Source organism: Salminus brasiliensis, chromosome 2 (assembly GCF_030463535.1).
Source record: "Salminus brasiliensis chromosome 2, fSalBra1.hap2, whole genome shotgun sequence".
Lineage (NCBI taxonomy): Eukaryota > Metazoa > Chordata > Actinopteri > Characiformes > Bryconidae > Salminus > Salminus brasiliensis.
Window position 1 is genome coordinate 22,369,575 of NC_132879.1, and position 18,387 is coordinate 22,387,961.

Here is an 18,387-nt window from a genome sequence, read left to right on the forward strand (position 1 = left end):
TGAGGAAAGACCTGCAAGGAGGAAACTGCAGAAGTCAAGTTTGGAGATTACTAGACTTGCAACGAGAACTTCGAGCTACCTCTGCAGTCAGGAAGGACTGTATTCTCCTGAAACTAAGGACCTGGAGGTGGCTGTTATGTGATTAACTATCACAAAACATCCAGTGTATGTCCACCGAGTGCTGTTCTAGTAGGTAGATCAGTTCTGTCTTGTCTAGATTTATTTTTATTATATATATTTTACTTATAGGTGGTGCATTTTCATCCATAAAAAGATATCAAGACAGTTGGATATATGTTGAAATGATCATTATAATATAGCAATGATAAGAGATACCACACAAATCTGTCACTAATCCGAGTAGTAATGTATAACAGAACAGATATGGGCCAAAAGTTGACCCCTGGGGAACAGTATTTTGGCTGTACTGAAGAGTGAGAATACCAATCTAGGCTACCTGAATAAATCCTGAAGATAGACAGAATAAATCCTGAAGATAGCCTTAGAGGTTGAATTCTCATCTGAGTGCAAACATATGAGTTTACATATGACATACCGCAGGTTTATAATATAAAAAAAAATCCAGACATTTATGCTCAGTAAAAAAGTGCCTAATATACCATCATGGATAAATGTAATATACTAATTTCAGACTCTTTACTCAGACTACACGGAACATACTATTAAAAGTCACGTCACTTCATTTTTACTGTTTCCCTGACCTCCTAAATTCTGTGCTTAAGAGAGAGTGTGTCTCTGCTTTCTCAACACACCAGGCCACTGAAACCACAGGGCTGCTCTGAGATCAGCGTCACTGATGCAATTAGCCAAGCTCCTGTCAGGACAGCCAGCAGTGCACAGAGTGCTTCATCAGCATCCCCGGGGCTCATACTTTTCATTGTCAGTGGCACACGCTCAGGACCTCACCTGGCATGCCAAACTGAAGCGCCTGCCTGTTCTCAGCTGCCTATCACATGCAGAAAGGAAGCAGTGATGAGGCAAGACACAATGTGCTGAACACCCGAAGGTCTGTCAGTCTGTCTGATGTGTTTATAGCTATATCTCGGCCTGTGTCTGAACAAAACGTGTCTATGTTCAAAGAGACGTCTAGGCTTGCAGGCAATTAAAAGCAATTTGCTAAGTAGAAAGAAGATGACAGATATAATATAACGAGTGGAATTGTGTATTTTCCTTACGATCATTCGCCAGGTTAATATCATGTTTTAAACTTGAATTACGACGGCTGAAGCCCTTAAGAGAGGCTGCTTGAGCTTCGTTGTTTAACAGATTACCTGCAGCGTGAGTCATGGCTAGGAACACTCCATATTTTACTTGCCCAAAATATGAGCTGGTTGTTGCTTTTGCGTACACGGACGGTTATCGTAATAAGAGGGTGATTACAGTAAATTGCTGTGGTCGACATGCAAGAAAGATCCTCCTGTCATTTTCTCCATGTTCAGCTAGGAATTAGCCTTGAGAAGAAAGACCATTTTAAGCATTGTGGCTGCTGCACGTGTGCCCATTAGTATAACAACGGTTAATCCTGTTGCTTTTCTGTCTATGTAGTGAAGGAGTCAAGTCTAAGAATATATTTAGCATGAAAGCATTTAGCATTAGCTTGGGGTTGCAAAATTTAAAAACTGATACCATTTGAATATATCACAAGGTAAACAATATAAATCATAATTGTTTGTAATTTGCTTGTTGAATATTTTTTCTTTTTCTTACAATTTTTGGCACTGATAATTAACTCGCCCATTCATAACTTCCCCTAGAACTAGCACTGCTCCTGACACTAGAAGGGTAAAGTAACACATGGCTCCACCAATACATGCATAGCCACCGCCTCTTTTGAAACTGCAACTGATGCATCGCTGCCAGGGTGGGCAAAGCGGCATGTTCGGAATCTAAATTCAACCACCGACCCTTAGTGGTAGTGAATTAGCCCTCTGAAACCACTCAAAGCCCTCAAGTAAATATTCTTAGAAGAGACTGCTCTTACCAGAGTGTCCATTGTTGCTTAAAGTGAGCTGCTCTTTGCTGGACAGGTTGTAGTTCTGGAGCTGGATGGGGAACAGGTCTGGATCATATTGCAGCATATCTGGCTGGAAGTTTACTGGAGACTGAAATGCCCCTCCACAGTATGGAAAGTGCTTGGGCCAGTGATGCTCTCCATTAGGCCCTAAAATCAAAGACAGTAAACCAAAAAGCTTCATCCTTTGCCATAATGCATTACATCTCTCTCTATTCTAAATTTTAGATGTACCAATTTAGTGAACTACTCTGACTGGGCACTTTTTCTAAAATGCTGTCCTTTTGAACTTTGCCTTTGTTGGGCTTCTGAAAGATCTGCTCTACCCATAACTACTTTTTGGATAAGGCTCAAGGTGCCTGTGTCATACAAATGTTTACAGAATGCCGCCCCACAGAAGGAGTGCCCTCAGGACAATGCCATTCCCAAAAATTGCATGTGTTTCTCATGGTGGCTTCTCTCAGGCTGTCCCCAAAGGTTTGTTTAGGCCACTGAGAGTGTGTATCTGCCACAACCTTGTGTATACAAGCATTATGTTATGAGATGTTATGAGATGACTCAAATTCCAACCTCGGTCATTATACAAAAATCACCTTAAGAAACTAATTCTATCAGCACTAATTCTGAAGCAGCCAGTGTCAGAAAAAGAGTCTGTAGTTAGTTATGTTGCAGACAGAGACTAAATGAGAGGCTTGTATAATTCAGTGTTTACCCCCCCAAAAAAAGAGCCACGTAATGCAGGACAGGATAAACCATCTTGTCTGCTTGGTCAACTTTTATAGGCCCATGCAGTCACTTACCAGGAGAACCAGTACCACAAACATCTGATGTTTAAAAGGAAATTGGTAATTTCATTGAATTGCTAGGTTTGCTATTGGAGCAAAATGATCTAAGACAACCCGAAGATACAGCAGTGTTGCAACAGCTTATGTGCTTCTAATTTTTCCATCACAAAGCCTTCCTCTATGTTATGCAACATTTTGCTCAGTCAGTTTGGATGAGAAGAGAATGGTCATCAAAGCTTTGCAGTGATAGTGCTGACATTCTCTGTATAAAAGCCTTCTTTCTTTTTCGAAATGTGGACACGCACTTCTGCGGACAGCCACTGCTATAACCGCTGCAATGAAAAGCCGTAGCTTGGCAGCTCCATGCTTCTTCACAGTTCATGTTTTCCTTAACAAACAACAGAGAAGTAAACGTCTCCTTCACTTAGTTTTTAACAGGCTCCGAAAATAGACGATAAGAGGAGAACATGTAAAGTCTAAGGTCACAATAAGAGAAGAGGCAGCCTTGAGCTGCAAGTGCTTCTGCAGAGTGTGAGACTATCTGTGAATTTACACTCTTTCAAGGAAGGTCATGGAAGTTTGAGGGCAGACAAACTGTCACTATTAAAAGCAACACATTCTGGTTGGTCATAATTACTCACTGTCCAGTTTGTTTGCCGTTTTAATTGAGGTCAGTTTCAGCACTGTAATCACATCTTCTGCTCATGGCCAAGCCTCATTGCCCTCTGGCATGGACAGCACTGCTCATGGTGAATGGCATTATGCTACATAGTCATAGTGTCATGAATTCTGCGATTCCTACGCATAAGCAAAATCGTAGGCAGCTCTGTGGACTAAATGTGTCGCATGATGCCAACACCTTGAAGGACTATGAAAGTATATAGCGCTAGAACAGCTATGCATGAAAGTATGGCTTGAAGGCTTTACTGCAATGTGACAATGTTAATCATGCACTGTAAAAAATGTGAAGGCATGGTAACCTAAAATGATTAAATAGCTGAGTACAGAGCATTTCCTTAGACAGTTAGACAGTTGCACCACTTTAGAGCTGTAAAGCCATGTACACTTCTATGTCCAAGAAAAACGGAAACAGTAAATTTACTCAGAACTGTGCTTTAATGTAGTGTAATCTCACAGCTCTAGAGTGGCACAACAGTCTAACTGCAGTCTAACAGTCTAGTCTAGTTTAGTCTAGTAGTCTAGTTGAGTTGAACTCATACAATAAAAACAGTGTAAATAGTAAGCTAATAAAATTGCACCATTTAAATTCTTCAGTTAACAACCCATGTCATGTCCAGCTTCAGAGCGCTGCCCCCCCAGTTCTTGTCCCACTACTGGATAATGCAACAACTGAATGCATTGATAAGTTTTCTTCATTCAGATTTTGTTCAAAATACTGTAAGCATACTGAATCGTGAACCCAGTATCATGAATCGATGAACTGTGGGCTGAGTATATCTGGACACTTCTAATAGTCATATTAGGTCAAAACTAACAAAATGGCTGATATAACAGCTTAATGAGCTCAGAATTACAAAACCACCTGCTACTTGCGTGTTTTCTGTGGGCTTAGTTTCCAAAAGTCTTGAGGCAATGAAATGTTATTTGTCCCCACAGCATGCAAGAAAAGAGGCATTGACTCATCTGGAGTCAGCAGAGAATACCACAGAGGCCTCAGGGCCAGTGGTCAGAGAGGACCACTCAGCTCAGCTTAGCATGATGAGAGCAGAGATGCTCCCCCAAGTGTGTGTTCCTGGGGAGCTGTGCTGGACCTTATTCCAGCAGCACAACCCCTCATGTACTCAAACTCTATGCAGAAGTGGAATGAAAAGTGGCATGGCTGTATTTCATTTGTTTTGTTGTGGACAGTTGGACATAAATTGGACAACTTGTTATGGACAATTGGACATAAAAGTGCCATATTGCAATTATATTGCTACATAGTACATTCCAATTTATCTTCAAGATATATTGTGAACACGCTAGATAATCTGCATATTGTAAACTTTGAGATTAATTCTGATATGGTAGAGAAAAGAAAAATACATAGTGCTCTGATCTAGTCATCTGCATCTATACTTTGTAAGTGGTAGAATTCTGAGGTGCACATTTTTGAGTCCTTTCTTAGATGCTGTGGTCTGGTTGGGTTTGATGAGATGGAAGGTTTTCTGTACTTATGGGGACAAAATCTTTCTCATGGTGAAAGTCTTTGTGTAAATTAGTTCAAAGGAGCACAAAGGAGCCAACTTTTAAAATTCTAAAAGGGCACAATAAGCAGCACTAGATAATTTAAAGATATAATAATATAAGAGTAATTATACATTGTTCTGTTTCAAGTCTAGGGAACCAACTAAATTAGAGTCAAGAGCCCTGCAGTCAGGGGAACAATATATTTCTCAAAATAAAATAATTACAGCAGTTCTTTATCACAGCTCAATTATGGTTTCTGGAGTGTTATTCAAAATTGCCCTCAAACAAGGCTAACTATGGTAACCACTGCTCGAATATTAACACAGATCATTCATTTGAGATGGAAAACAGTGTATTTTGAGCTTTAATGATGATTAAGAGGAGAACAGACCTAAGGCACGTCACCAACTGTGATTACGAACTGTCAGCTGAATCAATTTTCCAGTTTTATACAATCTCTCATACCGTCAAACTGTGTCTTAACACAGAAGAAGGCTATAAGAAGATAGCCAAGCATGTTCAGCTTGCAGTTTCTATGGTGCAGAGTGTTATTAAGAAATTACAGTTCAGAGGAACGGTGGATGTACAAGAATAGATCTGGAAGACTAAGAAATCTTGTACAAGGGAAAAGCTTGTATGCTGGTAAGACCACCATATCACTGCATGAAAAAGACCTGCATGAAGGTTTAGCTGAGTCAAGAGGGTGGTACACTATTCCACTGTGCAGCTTTGCTTGCAAAACACAATCTTCATAGAAGAGTCATATAAAGGAAACATTACCTGTGACCTCATCCCAAAACTCAACTTTTGAAGTATGTAGCAGAAGCCTGCCTTGGGGTTGTGTAGGCACCTGTGGAATTGGCTAAATGGATTCCTCAAAATACCAGTAAATCCCAAATGCAAATGTCAAATAATCTATTACAAGCCTGAAGTTGAAAATAAGATGGCTTCTATAATAGGATGATGATCATAAACATGCCTCAGAACCTCCATAGACTAACTGAAGAGACCCAAACTGATGCTTTTTTGGAATAGTTCTTACAGTCCCCTGACCTAGACCTTAAACATACTGTACATCTAAGACAACCCACAAATATCTCTGAACTAAAAAAGACTCCAACTGCAAGACTTTTAAGTGCCACACAAAATCTTTACAAGTTGTGCTTTCTGCCAAAAAAATAAGTTACTGAGTCCTTTTTTGCAGGGTGCCCAAACATTTGCACATAGTTATTATATGAAAGACAGAACTTTCACAGTAACTGTGCAGGATTAGGATTAGCTGAAAATATTGAATACTCTGTATAAATAGCTCTGAAGGCTGTTCAAAACATAATGTCAAAATGTCTCATTTGGCCAAGAGTGCCAAAACTTTTGCATAAGACTGTACTTATTACAGTTGCACCATAGTTCATGCAAGTGCTTCTAAATGTGTCTTTGCTGTCCTGGCTTCATTAAAAAAAATGATGGTTTAGCAAAATCCGGAGACGTGAGATTTTGTTGACGCAGTGTGCTTTAGACATAGGGCATGCTTGTGGCAGGGTCAGAAACGAGACAACACAGATGTTGAAGATAATGCTAATGTCTTAGGGGGCCAATGGGTCAGAAAAGGGTCAGATGCTGCAGTATGAGGTCCCTCTAGTCCCAAAGCTCCTTTTTCCTTTCTTTTTTTTAATACCTGCCAAATTAGGGCAACCAAAATAGTGTGAGTGTCTCGCACTGGCATGCCATTTTAGCAATGCTAGGGATAACATTAAAACAGCCATTCTCATAATAGGCCAGATGCAGAGGGGCAGTGTCCAGGGCTGTGTATGCTTCACTAAAGTGGCAGGTAGATAACTGGGAAAATTACATCAGTGATAGAGTGAGTAAGCACACTCATTTTATAGACACTTTCTTTTTAGCATCATTCATTTGCAAAACTATGCAGCGTTCAGAATAAACTAATTCCACATTTCCAGTAAGGAATGATACATTTAAATTAGCTTTCTCTGAATTTGATGGTGGACTGAGGCCAACAAAAGGAAGGCGAAGGTGATTCAGCAATGCCTTTTGACCAAATGATACTTAGAACTGAAGAAAAGAGACCACTATTTTTGCCCTATATGGGACAAATTCAATTAAAATTTATTTCTTTACATCTGATGTTTTTACAAAGCAGCTTTAACAGGAATCCAGTAATAGGACAAGAGATTAACAAAACATTAGACAAATGTTACCCTCCACAATGGCGAGAAAAAACTTCCTCGGAGCTGGAAGAAGGAAGAAACCTTAGGAGGAACCAAGACTCACAAGGGAGGAGCCATCCTCATCAAAACTACTTATAAATTATTGATACAAAGTCACTGTACCACCACATAAGAGTGTTTTGATCAGGTGTGCTGATAGAATCATATATCATAACTAATATAACAGATAAGAATAAAACAGTAAGAATAATAAAAGTAAAGATTGAAGCATGATACTGTCATCTCCTATCGTCCCCTATTACCCTGTACCCAAGTCAAGTGTAGTACAGTATAAAAATGTCCAAAATCACTTTTTTGGACATCAGGTTTGCTTAATGTAGAGCTGGGCAATATGACAATATTTTATTGTATTGTGACCAATTTTGTTATTGTGATACACAATATGTTTTTCTAAGGTATCTGGGTTATTGTCAGTGACTAAACAACACTGCAAGTTTCATTACAAACAGTTTAAGTGGATGAAGTGCACTGATTTAGAAAAAGAAACCCTGTACGCAGTATGGGAGAGTATTTTTGAATAGTAGTTTTTAAGAATCTGTCACTATTGATTTATTTTGTCTGTGATCACATGTATCGTTATTGTGTATCAGGAAAATGTCTTTATATACTGTGATATATATTTTTTACCATAACGCTCAGCCCCAGTGTCATGCACTTATAAAACATAAATTCCCTTAGCAATTTACTTACCATTGTATGCCCACTTTCCACCTTAAACAGACAAAGAGAGACATGTAGTGAATAAAACACATTTAATAACACAGTCAGTAAAACACCTTGAACTTTAAGAACAGTCCATAGTTAGTTAAGATCACATCCTTTGAAAAGGGTTCTCATTGTTCTTTGTGCTCTAACAGGGTGACACACACACACAGAGAGTCCTAAATCAGCTGAAAGAATGCATTGCACCATCACAACGCTCTCTCTGGCTCCAGCCTGCTCTTCTGGTCAGTGCCAACCTATTTCAGTCAACCCAGCTTTCAAGCTGTGCGTCTGACACCCAGTCTTCCCCACAGAGAGATTACTGGGTATCTATGGAGAATGTTTAATCTGAGTGCTGAGATGCTGTCCACTCAAGGCAGTTCCCTTTTGACAAATCTAAACTGGTAACACTTAAAGGAATAAGGTTTGGTTTACAATGCATGTCATTACTGGACAACAATTTAAATCTTTGCTTTTTTTTGAGACATAATCTCAATCTGGCAGTTATTTGGATATCCTAAAGTAATGAATAGACCAATATATATGCTTCAAAATGACTTGATGACTATAGAAATAATGTTGTTTTACACTGACTTCCATTGAAAGTGAAGTGAAGTTGGATACATCAGGACTATATATGCAATACTATGTCCACATATGCCTAGGTATGCCTTAGATTGTATCAGATTAGGCTCATATACCTGTTGGGGAAAAAAGAACTGACAGGCTAGACACAAGTCAGCATTCATTCACACTGAGACCAGTCCTCTCAAAAGGTGCAGAGCTCAACATATGTTCTAATTGCACAAGAAAACCATTACATGTCTAACATGAGCTCCTCCCCAGACCAAACGTCCTAACGAAAGGAAGTGATAAAAAGCATCCTTAGCAATTTAACCCACACACCTTTTCCTTCACAGAGCTCTCCCACTCTGTGTGCTGACTGTTTAGTCTGAAGCTGCTGTGGCTTCTCTCACCTGACTTGGAAAACTGTGCAAGCATGATATTAGCCTCACAGTCAGAAGTCAGCACTTAGACTCTTTGACTGAGCAGGACAAATTAATTTCCTTCAGCAGTGATTGTTTTGAACTAGATGCTACCAAGTTTTTGTCTGTACTGAAAAAAAAACAAAAAACAACAATGGCCATGCACTGCACTAGAAGCCTGCTAATAAAACATGCTAATGAGTTTGGTTCCATAGATATTACCATAATGTCTTAATCAGTTATTATTAGATTGTAGCAAATTACAAACAGTCCAAACTGCAGCATCTCGTCTCAGCACCCGAAAAGTCTAAATTTAGTGATACGTCTAACAACTGTGTCTCCATGGTTACTGCCTCTACACCCAATTCCTAACTCTGTGAGGAGCTAGGGTGAGATGTTGAGATGCCAATAATCTCAATTTAGATAAACTCACAAAAAATACAATGGGCCACTTAAACCAAAGACATGCACAGCTAGCCCATGCCAGTCTGCAGGTTAATGAGAGCAACATATGATATAGTCTAAATTAAATTAATATATATATATATATATATATATATATATATATATATATATTAAAACAGCAAAAAATCTATGTAAACTATAGCTTTAGGTACTACCCTTATTAAAATGATGAGGAATACACTGATAAGTGATATACAACTAGCAAAAGCTGAAGCTTGAAACCCCTTTAAATATATTTATATATAAAAACAGTCTTACCATTGGAGGACATTGGAAAAGCTATTAGAATCATTATTAACAGAGTGGAGAGCATTGTGGCCTGGATCTTCGTCCCTTAAGGTGCCTCAGAAGAGAAATCATAACACAGTGTAATAGGAGCTGCCTTTTATACTAAGCATTACATGTGCGCGCTGTCCAGCCATGACGTCACTGCCATGACGGAACATCCACAGAGCCCAAGCTGAGGCAGTCTGGGAGCCGTGACTTCATACGAAGCCAATTAGCCACAAGACAGACAAACACTGATGCAAAACGCTATATCCGGAGAGCGAGTTTGGAGAAGTCTTACCTCGGGTCGAGCACGACCGGCAGGTCCATGCGGAGCGGCGGGGAAGGAGAGTGGACTGGGGGACGCAGGCTCGGTGCTGCTGCTGCTGGAGTGCGGCATCGTGGATGAGCAGCAGACGCCTACAGCACAAACAGTAGAAAACAATAGACTAGTTTACTTTAGTCGCTTTCTACGGAGGGAGCTGGGTGAGGTTTTACTAGGGTACAGAAAGTGGGTAAGAGCTAAAAACACTGCCGTTGTGGCGGCACGAAAAGGCAGGCAGGAACGAGGTGGAGTTACACGCTGGCCACTTACCGGCCATTGCAGAGAAGTTGGCTCCCTGGCAGGGCTAAAAAAAAAAGGGACGGGCAATGATACAAAACCAGGTGATACCTCCCTGCGTTTAAGTGCTCCTGTACATGGCAATAAGTGTGCAACACACATCTTCAATAAAATAATTGAAAAAACAAGTTTTATTTATTTAGATGGGGATCTGAACTCAATTTTAGCAGGTGACATCTTGAGCAGATGCTTTTGAATAAGTTTCTGGTAGAGTTCTGGTTCTGGATATTTGAGCACTCTTATTGGCAGAATTGGTTCAGGTCAATTAAATCGGTTGCTTTTTCGGAACAGACCCGACTTTAGACCCGGCACAGTTCACATATTTGAGACCAGGACTTTGGAAAGGCCTTGCCAAAACCTTAATGTTAGCCTGCTTCATCCATTCCACAACCACATTTAAAGTGTGTTTGGAGTCAGTGTCCTGTTGGAACACTCAATTAAGTTTCAACTGTCTAGCTGATTGTTTGAGGTTCTGCTGAAGAGCTTCCTTCTTCATTATTCCTCCACTTTGTGCAATGTACCAGGTCCAGACAGCCCCAGAGCATAATGCCATCACCACCATGCTTAACAGTTACAGCACAGGTACAGTGTTCCTAGGTTGAATGCCTTGCCTTTCCTCCTCCAAACATCTTTTTCTCATCTGACCTTAATGCTTGGTGGTTCTTGGGTTGTTACTGACCATCCAAACTTATTCCCTCTCTGCTGATGGTGACAGTTCCGGCACCCAAACCATTGCAGTGTGGCTAAACCTTATGGTTTGCAGCAGCTTTTGTTTGAACTGATGATCTTGGAATCTGTAGTGTAAATCTGTTAAAAGTATTAGGTATAAATGTGAGATATACATTCATATTAAAATATCATGTTAAATGATAAAAACATTATAAACAAACAAACAAACAATCTGCCACAGAAACCGACGGACAGAAAGTGGAGTGAGGTAATTCTGTATGACCTGCTATTACAGAGCATTCACACATTGCCAGAAAGATAAGTATCTCCATGGTGGTGTGGGTGTGTGTATGCTTGTATGTCAGTGTGTCTATGTATGCATGAGAGCAGAGGGAGTGGCAAAAGGAAAGTAAGCAGTGTTACTATCACTGATTTGTTTCATTTCACATTTTACACTGTATCAAATAGAGACCACTTCACACTTTGTATCAGTATTGCTATGTGGGGATCAGTCCTCAAAAAGATAAGACTTTAGGACTTCAGTATGGATCCACCTGAGATAGAGAGATGAGAGCTGAAACTGATGAAGAGGAACATTGGGGGTTAGTCTTTTATCAGAGATTAATGTTTGAGAGTTCATGTTAAACAAAGAAGAAGAAATAAGATCCTTTGGCTGTGACCAAAGCTGCACATTGCCATACTAAATATACAACAAAGTGGTCAAAAACTATCAACATAACTGATTCATCACTCAGAGCAGTTGGGCAGGTGGTGTGCGTTCTGTTACAGATGCTGTAACACTTTAATCCTAATGACACTTTTATAGGTCAGTTCACGGTTTGACTAACACCAGTCATTTACATATAAGATGTTTAGAAAGCTCTCCAGTGGTGACATACATATGCACATGATCGCTTCCCTGTTATTTGGGTGGCTATTGTATTCAGGGGTGCTACCAGAGATTTTGGGCTCCTTGAAAAAGGTTACACTCTTTTAAATGCCACATGATGCTTCTCTCCCAACTTACAGTGCACTGCTCACAAGGAGAACTCACACCTGTTTTGAGGGCGGACTGAACCATTTAAAGTAAATAGAAGGAATGCAGAGACTCAGGATGTTTACTTTTTGTCGAATTAGATGAATAAAGAAAATATATATTTTAAACAGATAGACTGACTGTGACTTTGACTTGATATTTATTATAATACAATTATTTATTCAATAATAATAATGCGGAGGATTATTATTAATATTATTATTACTAATTAGACACTAGAAAATAAACAACAAAGGAAAGACACTGATATGATGGTAATTATCAACTGGAGTGAGGAGAATAAAAATGAATAGAAGAATGTTTACATTATAAATCTATTATAATTTACACTCTCTACTCTAAAGGAAGGGAAAAGCAGACTCTGAGAGCTTGGAGTTGCACCATTTAAAGACCATAATGCTTTAAAATCTGCCTCCAGCAAACGAGCCTATTATGGACCATAACGCCACTGTAGGTTCAAAGACATTGGCCTGTGCCCTGTCGCCACTAACCTTGTCAATATTCAGATGTGTGACTGGATGTGTGAGGGTGGAAATAGGGCGGGGTTAAACAAACCATTCAAACAGGACCATCTATTGTACGGTAAAATACATCAGACTATTGAAAAGCACAGGCTTAAGACGACTGCAGACGACTGCAGTTCTAATACTCAGATTTATCCAATTAGACACAAGGTTACATAAACACATTCTGCCACTGTGGATTTATCAAAGCTGAATCAATCTTCCCTCATCTTAGTCAGGTTTGTGACTGTGTACTTATCACAAAAAGGTACAAAGGTCAGAGTGTCCTCCCCTCTTCAACTGTACTTTATGAACCCTCATTCACTTCAGCTGCATCACCACAGATCACACCACCACCATGAGGGAGCTTAGCATATTTGTGCTAATTTTTGCTGTATTCTACTCTTCCAAAGGACAGACAACAGTATCATGTAAGTTTCTGAAATATTTTCCTCAACATACTAATATTTCCATACAGATTATTAAAATGGATTCGCAAATAATTAGGCACATTTTGAAGCTATTCAGCAGACACATTGTATCTGAGTGTGTATTTTTATTTCAGTGTTGTGTTGAAAAGCAATCCTTTCTCTACTCCCTGTCTGACTTATTTGGAGGCCATTAAAACTTGATGAAGAAAGTGAATTACCATTACATTTGAAAATGTTGCTATTTTTGATACAACAGTATATCAATTTTCCGTTATTAAACATCTGAAAATGTAGCATACTTATTATTTTGCATTGTGCAGATATGACTACAATTGGTTGGGCAATGTCCGTTATGACTTCAGTGAGTTTATGAGTATCACTCCCACCTGACTCCTGGGCCTTACCTTCAACTGTCTTTCAACAGAATAAAGGAGAGAAAATAATGCAATTAATTAATATCGGTATTAAAGTATGGAGAAATAAAAAAAACAACAAAACAAATATGATCAAATGTGTTATTCAACTACAGAGAAAACAAAAGTTTAAATCTCATATACTGAAACCCCACAGCACTGAGAACAAAGGTTGTTGTTTGTACAATTTACGATGTTCTGTTCCCGCCCAAAACGGGATTGTCTGCTTTACTGGGATTGAGCTAAGCTAAAGTTTAAACTAGGGTTTCCCCACATTCAATCTTGAAAACCCAATTGCACTGCATAGTTACGTATCTCCCACACACCTGAGTCACATCAGTAACTAAAGGAGCTGAATCAGAAAACAAACTGAGAAAACAAAACTGTGTACTACTTGACTGGAGCAAGTCTATACAGAATGAAAGTGTGTGAGGAAAGGGCAATTGTGGTCAAAAGTTGAATAGCATTCATTTAGAGTTTAAGGTCAAGTTTCCCTAAATAAATCAGCAGGTTTGCAGACATAAGCAGACAAACAGTGAAACTGTTAAATACAGTTTGTCAAATACAGTACATTTAAGTACAATGGCATATTTCTGGACAACAGCCAAGTCATTCATTCTCCAAGATGCACTATTAAAATGTCCTTTTAGTATATAATTTTGTATTATCTTGTATTATAAATAATTGCTTAAACATTAGCTATTACAGTATCTTTGTAGAATCAATATACAGAGTATACAGAACAGCCATTGAACATTCAGTAACACACTGAAAATATGATGTTCTCACTTCTTCTAAGATATCACTACATTTCTGATATGTCAGTGGACTGATTCAACTTAATGTAAGGAATCAAAAGCTAGGCAGTGTGTTTGGATAAAAATGTGACTCAAAAACTACACCACAACCCTGCCGAATGTTATTATACCCAGAACCAGAGCTGAGTTTCATGCTGCCCAGTAAATTTACAACCATAATAAAAACTAGGTGTGGACTGTCTCCAAACTAGTTAAACATTACTGATTCAAGACAAGTGTGCAGTCAGTAATCCTACACTTCAGTTTGAAGAACAGGAAAATAAGGTATTTGGAAGTGTTTTTCATTTATTTCGCTTTATTTTATTTGAATTTAGTTCAGTCCAGTTTTAGTTTTACCTGTGAGGCCTCCAGTTCAGTCTGAGGGAGTTCAGGGTAAAGGGTATGTTACTACATTAGAAAGCACATTAAACAAAAAAGTGAGACTTGGCTTCATTTGATATGACATGTTGTGGAAAAACTCCCTCCAACTGCAGCTATCTGTGACCTGCCGAAAGACGAGGGGACGGGCTCAGAAGTATACGTCTACTTGTACTACGACAAGGCCGAAGACAAGTGCTATCCATTCCGCTTCACGGGAGAGGGTGGAAATGAAAACCGCTTCACTGCTGAGCATCTCTGCATGAGAAACTGTTCAGCCAGAGCTGAGCTTCTTTACCCTGCAGTTAGTGAGTTTCCCTTCCTCTATAGAAAATATACATCATATAGCAGTCTGGTGAACAATTTAATTGATGTGTCCTTCTGAGACACAATTACTGAATCAGTCAAGATGAAAATATGTTTTTTCAAGATTTCTTTTCTTTTTTTTTTTTTTTGGCACAAGCCAAATCTGCCACCTAGTGGCAAAAGAAATGTTGACACTTTATTCTGAGTGGTCCGTTCAAGCTGTTCACTTGAACAATTGGATTGGGCCTGTAGATGTTAACCTGAGAAATCACTAAACATGTAACAAGTAGAATACACACTGTCTCAACATCCTCAACAAGATGTGATAAGCAGGCTGGGTTTGGTTTTGGATAGAACAGGGTCATGGTTAGGGCCTTGGTAAGGGTTAGGATTAGGTTTTGGGTTGGAGCCAGGGTGAGAGCTAGGATTAGATTTTGGGTTGAGGTAAAGATTAGGATTAGGGTTAGGATTAAAGCCAGGGTGAGAGCTGGGATTAGATTTTGGGTTGAGGTAAAGATTAGGATTAGGGTTAGGATTAAAGCCAGGGTGAGAGTTTGGATTAGGTTGTGAGTTGAGGTTAGGATTGGAGCCAGGGTAAGGGTTAGGATTAGGTTTTGAGTTGAGGTTGGTGTTAGGGTTAGGATTAGATTTTGAGTTGAGATGGGTGTTAAGGATTAGGTTTTAAATTGAGGTTGGTGTTAGGGTTAGGATTGTGTTTTTGGGTTGAGATTGAAATTAGTTTTGGGATTAGAGCCAGGGTGAGAGTTGTTTTAGGTTGTAGGTTGAGGTTAGGGTTAGGATTTGGGACAGGATGAGGGGTAGGACTTGGTTTTTGAGTTGAGGTCAACGTTATGGATAGGATTAGAGCCAAGGTGAGCATTAGGATTGGTTTTGGGTTGATGTTAAATTAGGGTTTTACTATTAGGGTCAGGGTAAGAGTTTGGGTTAGGTTTTTTTTAGAGGACATGGTATGAATAGTATATCTTTAAAATATTTACTATTATATTGAATATGAATATACAGATCAATGCTTCACTACTGCTGCTAAAATAGCACCACAGTAATAATATAGCATACAGTGTATTTTCCCATTTCAAGTTCAAACTTCTTTTTCCAGGATCCCAAGCTTGCCACTTGCCTAAGGCTCCGGGGGACTGTTTTGGAAATTACCTGCGCTATTACTACGATGCTGCTCATGGAAAGTGCAAGACCTTCTACTGGACTGGCTGTGTGGGAAACGGAAACCGCTTCCTGGATATTCATCATTGCAATAAAACATGTTTTGGAATAATAGGTGAGCATGAAATACACCAATTTAATTTAACTTTCAAAATAAGTTGAAATAAATGTATAATGTTTTATAAGCAAGCTCTAAGGACTGTGTGTGTGTGTGTTTTGAATAGATGAAGGTGAAGAACAGGAGGAGGAAGTGGAATCTGTCACACCAGTCGGTAGGCATCTATATGTTATTGCTTACTACCCAGATTACTGCCTAAATGTTTGCACAGTATCATAAAGAGACTGTCTAATATGACTACTTATTCACAACCTTTGTCTTTGTTTCTACAGGTATCATTTTGGGAGTTGCTTTAGGCATTATTGGAGCCATCATTCTCATTGTCGTGCTTGTTCTTACATTGAAGAAAACGTTAGTGATATTTTAATATTTAAAAAACTTAAATAGTCAATTTGACAGTAAATGTAGTTTTTCTTTTATAATTTTCTTTTTTTCCCCAATTTCTGATCTTCTTTGATTTTATGTTTTAATAGGCCTACCTCTCAAACAAGCAAAGCAAAGGCCAAAGAAGATTCAAAGGATATCCAAGACCCGAGTGCTCCTGGACCAGAATTACCTCTTCAGAGAGAAAGGATTGAAATGGCCTAAGAGAAAATAATGTAGTTCAAAACACCTAGAGTCAGCATGACTACCTGAATATGCTAAGACAGATTCCGGGTAATCACTACAGTGGACACACTGGACAGTACATGTGGGAACACAAGCAAAGTGACCTTTAGGATATGCATATGAATGCAAGTTGATGTTTAAAGCTGATGTCACTTTATGGATTCTAATTTTAGAGGTCATTTTGTTCAGCTTTGGCACTAAAACTATCCTGCAGAAACAAGCATATCCATTATTAGTTTGTTATTCTGACAATAATGGCCAACTCTGTTTTGCTAAGAGTTCATATAACTCTCCATAAGTTCTTTAAAAAGAAAGTAATTAATAATGTTATTAATGTAATTAATGTAATCCCAATTAGCCCTCACTCAGTTTTCTTTTTTTTATATCCAGTAAATGTTTCCTTGTAATCTGTACCATCTATTCCAATCATAGTTATTTACTGTATAATCATTCAAATGAAGCCCCCCCCTTATTATTTCAGGAAAGGAATAGGAAAAGTAAAAAGATTCATAGGTTCAGTTTACCACAGGTTAATGTGTCACAGAATTTACAAGATTTAGATTTTTTTTAAGAAAAAAAGTTATGTCAAGTTACCTGTGTGATTTGCAATAATGACAATGAAAGTGGTGATAAATAAAGACAACAAAAAAGGTGAAAAAAATGAGTGAGGCTTTAGTTTACTCTTAATAAGTATTCATTGGCATGCACAAGTTTGGGCCCCCCTATTAAAATGTCTGTTGGTGAATGGTGAATAGTTAAGGGAGGAAAAGCTAACCTGGGTTGCACTGCTCTTCTGAGGCCTAACCACAGATTTCCGATTATGTTTAGATCAGGGGACTGTGTGGCCAAAGCAAAATCTTCAGCTTCAGACCTCAACTATCCACAACTACTGTAATCAGTGCTGGGCAGCTGATTAGAAGCGCCTACCTTGTAGGGACGAGGATTGAGGAGTCAGAGAATGAATATATCTTCGAAATTCAATCCGATCACCTGACCTTTCTGTACAATGACTGAAAAAGTCATTGATATTACAATTAATGACACCCTGGTAGAAGCTTTTGGAGTGCCCAAACATGCCCTCTCTAAAATCGTACAAAACAAACATTAATCACTAATATCGCTCACATTGTTGAAAAGAACTACTTATCTTTAATTTTATGACTTTTACAGATCATCGTCCCCTCACTTTTGTTCACAGTGACAGCTATTTTCACCCGGGGTGTTTAGTTTTCCATGTAACTCCACAGGCTACATCCATTTGGCACAGGCTACATCCATAGTTTATCTGATGATCAAATCAAAACAAATCAACTCACTTTTATTGGCATGTCACATTAACACAGGTGTAAACGTGAGTGAAGAACATAGGTGCATACTGTCGCTGTCCAATGAAAAAAACTAAACAAAAACATGTATCTCCAAAATGGCAACTTTACAGGAGGAGGGAAAAAACCTTCTTAACTTTCAATGGAAAATGTCAAAAATATTTTAATCCAAGCACATTTAGAGCATTTCTATTGGTCCATTCAGGCAGAATTATTTACACAGTGTACAGAGCAGCCACAGGGTTCAAACCATGGATAAAAATAAAAATGGACAAAAAATGGAGATGAGACATGGGTTTCATTGGAC

General features: G+C 38.8%; 2 protein-coding genes across 2 annotated transcripts in view; one reads left to right on the top strand and one right to left on the bottom strand.

Annotated features, from left to right (window-relative positions):
• Positions 1–18,387, bottom strand: part of ca12 (carbonic anhydrase XII) — a 28,333-nt gene that overhangs the window by 9,336 nt on the left and 610 nt on the right. The window contains exons 2-5 of the mRNA XM_072673385.1: positions 17,942–18,003; positions 9,975–10,093; positions 7,944–7,964; positions 2,003–2,182 (exon numbers count right to left, since the gene is read on the bottom strand). Of these exons, the coding sequence (XP_072529486.1) occupies positions 2,003–2,182; positions 7,944–7,964; positions 9,975–10,093; positions 17,942–18,003 (382 nt within the window). The remainder of the gene's footprint in view (positions 1–2,002; positions 2,183–7,943; positions 7,965–9,974; positions 10,094–17,941; positions 18,004–18,387) is intronic.
• LOC140549913 (inter-alpha-trypsin inhibitor) lies at positions 12,870–17,409 on the top strand. Its single transcript, XM_072673679.1, has 6 exons — positions 12,870–12,955; positions 14,660–14,851; positions 15,967–16,143; positions 16,253–16,300; positions 16,419–16,497; positions 16,620–17,409. The coding sequence occupies exons 1-6, from the start codon at positions 12,883–12,885 to the stop codon at positions 16,732–16,734; spliced, it is 684 nt and encodes a 227-aa protein (XP_072529780.1). The 5' UTR covers positions 12,870–12,882; the 3' UTR covers positions 16,735–17,409.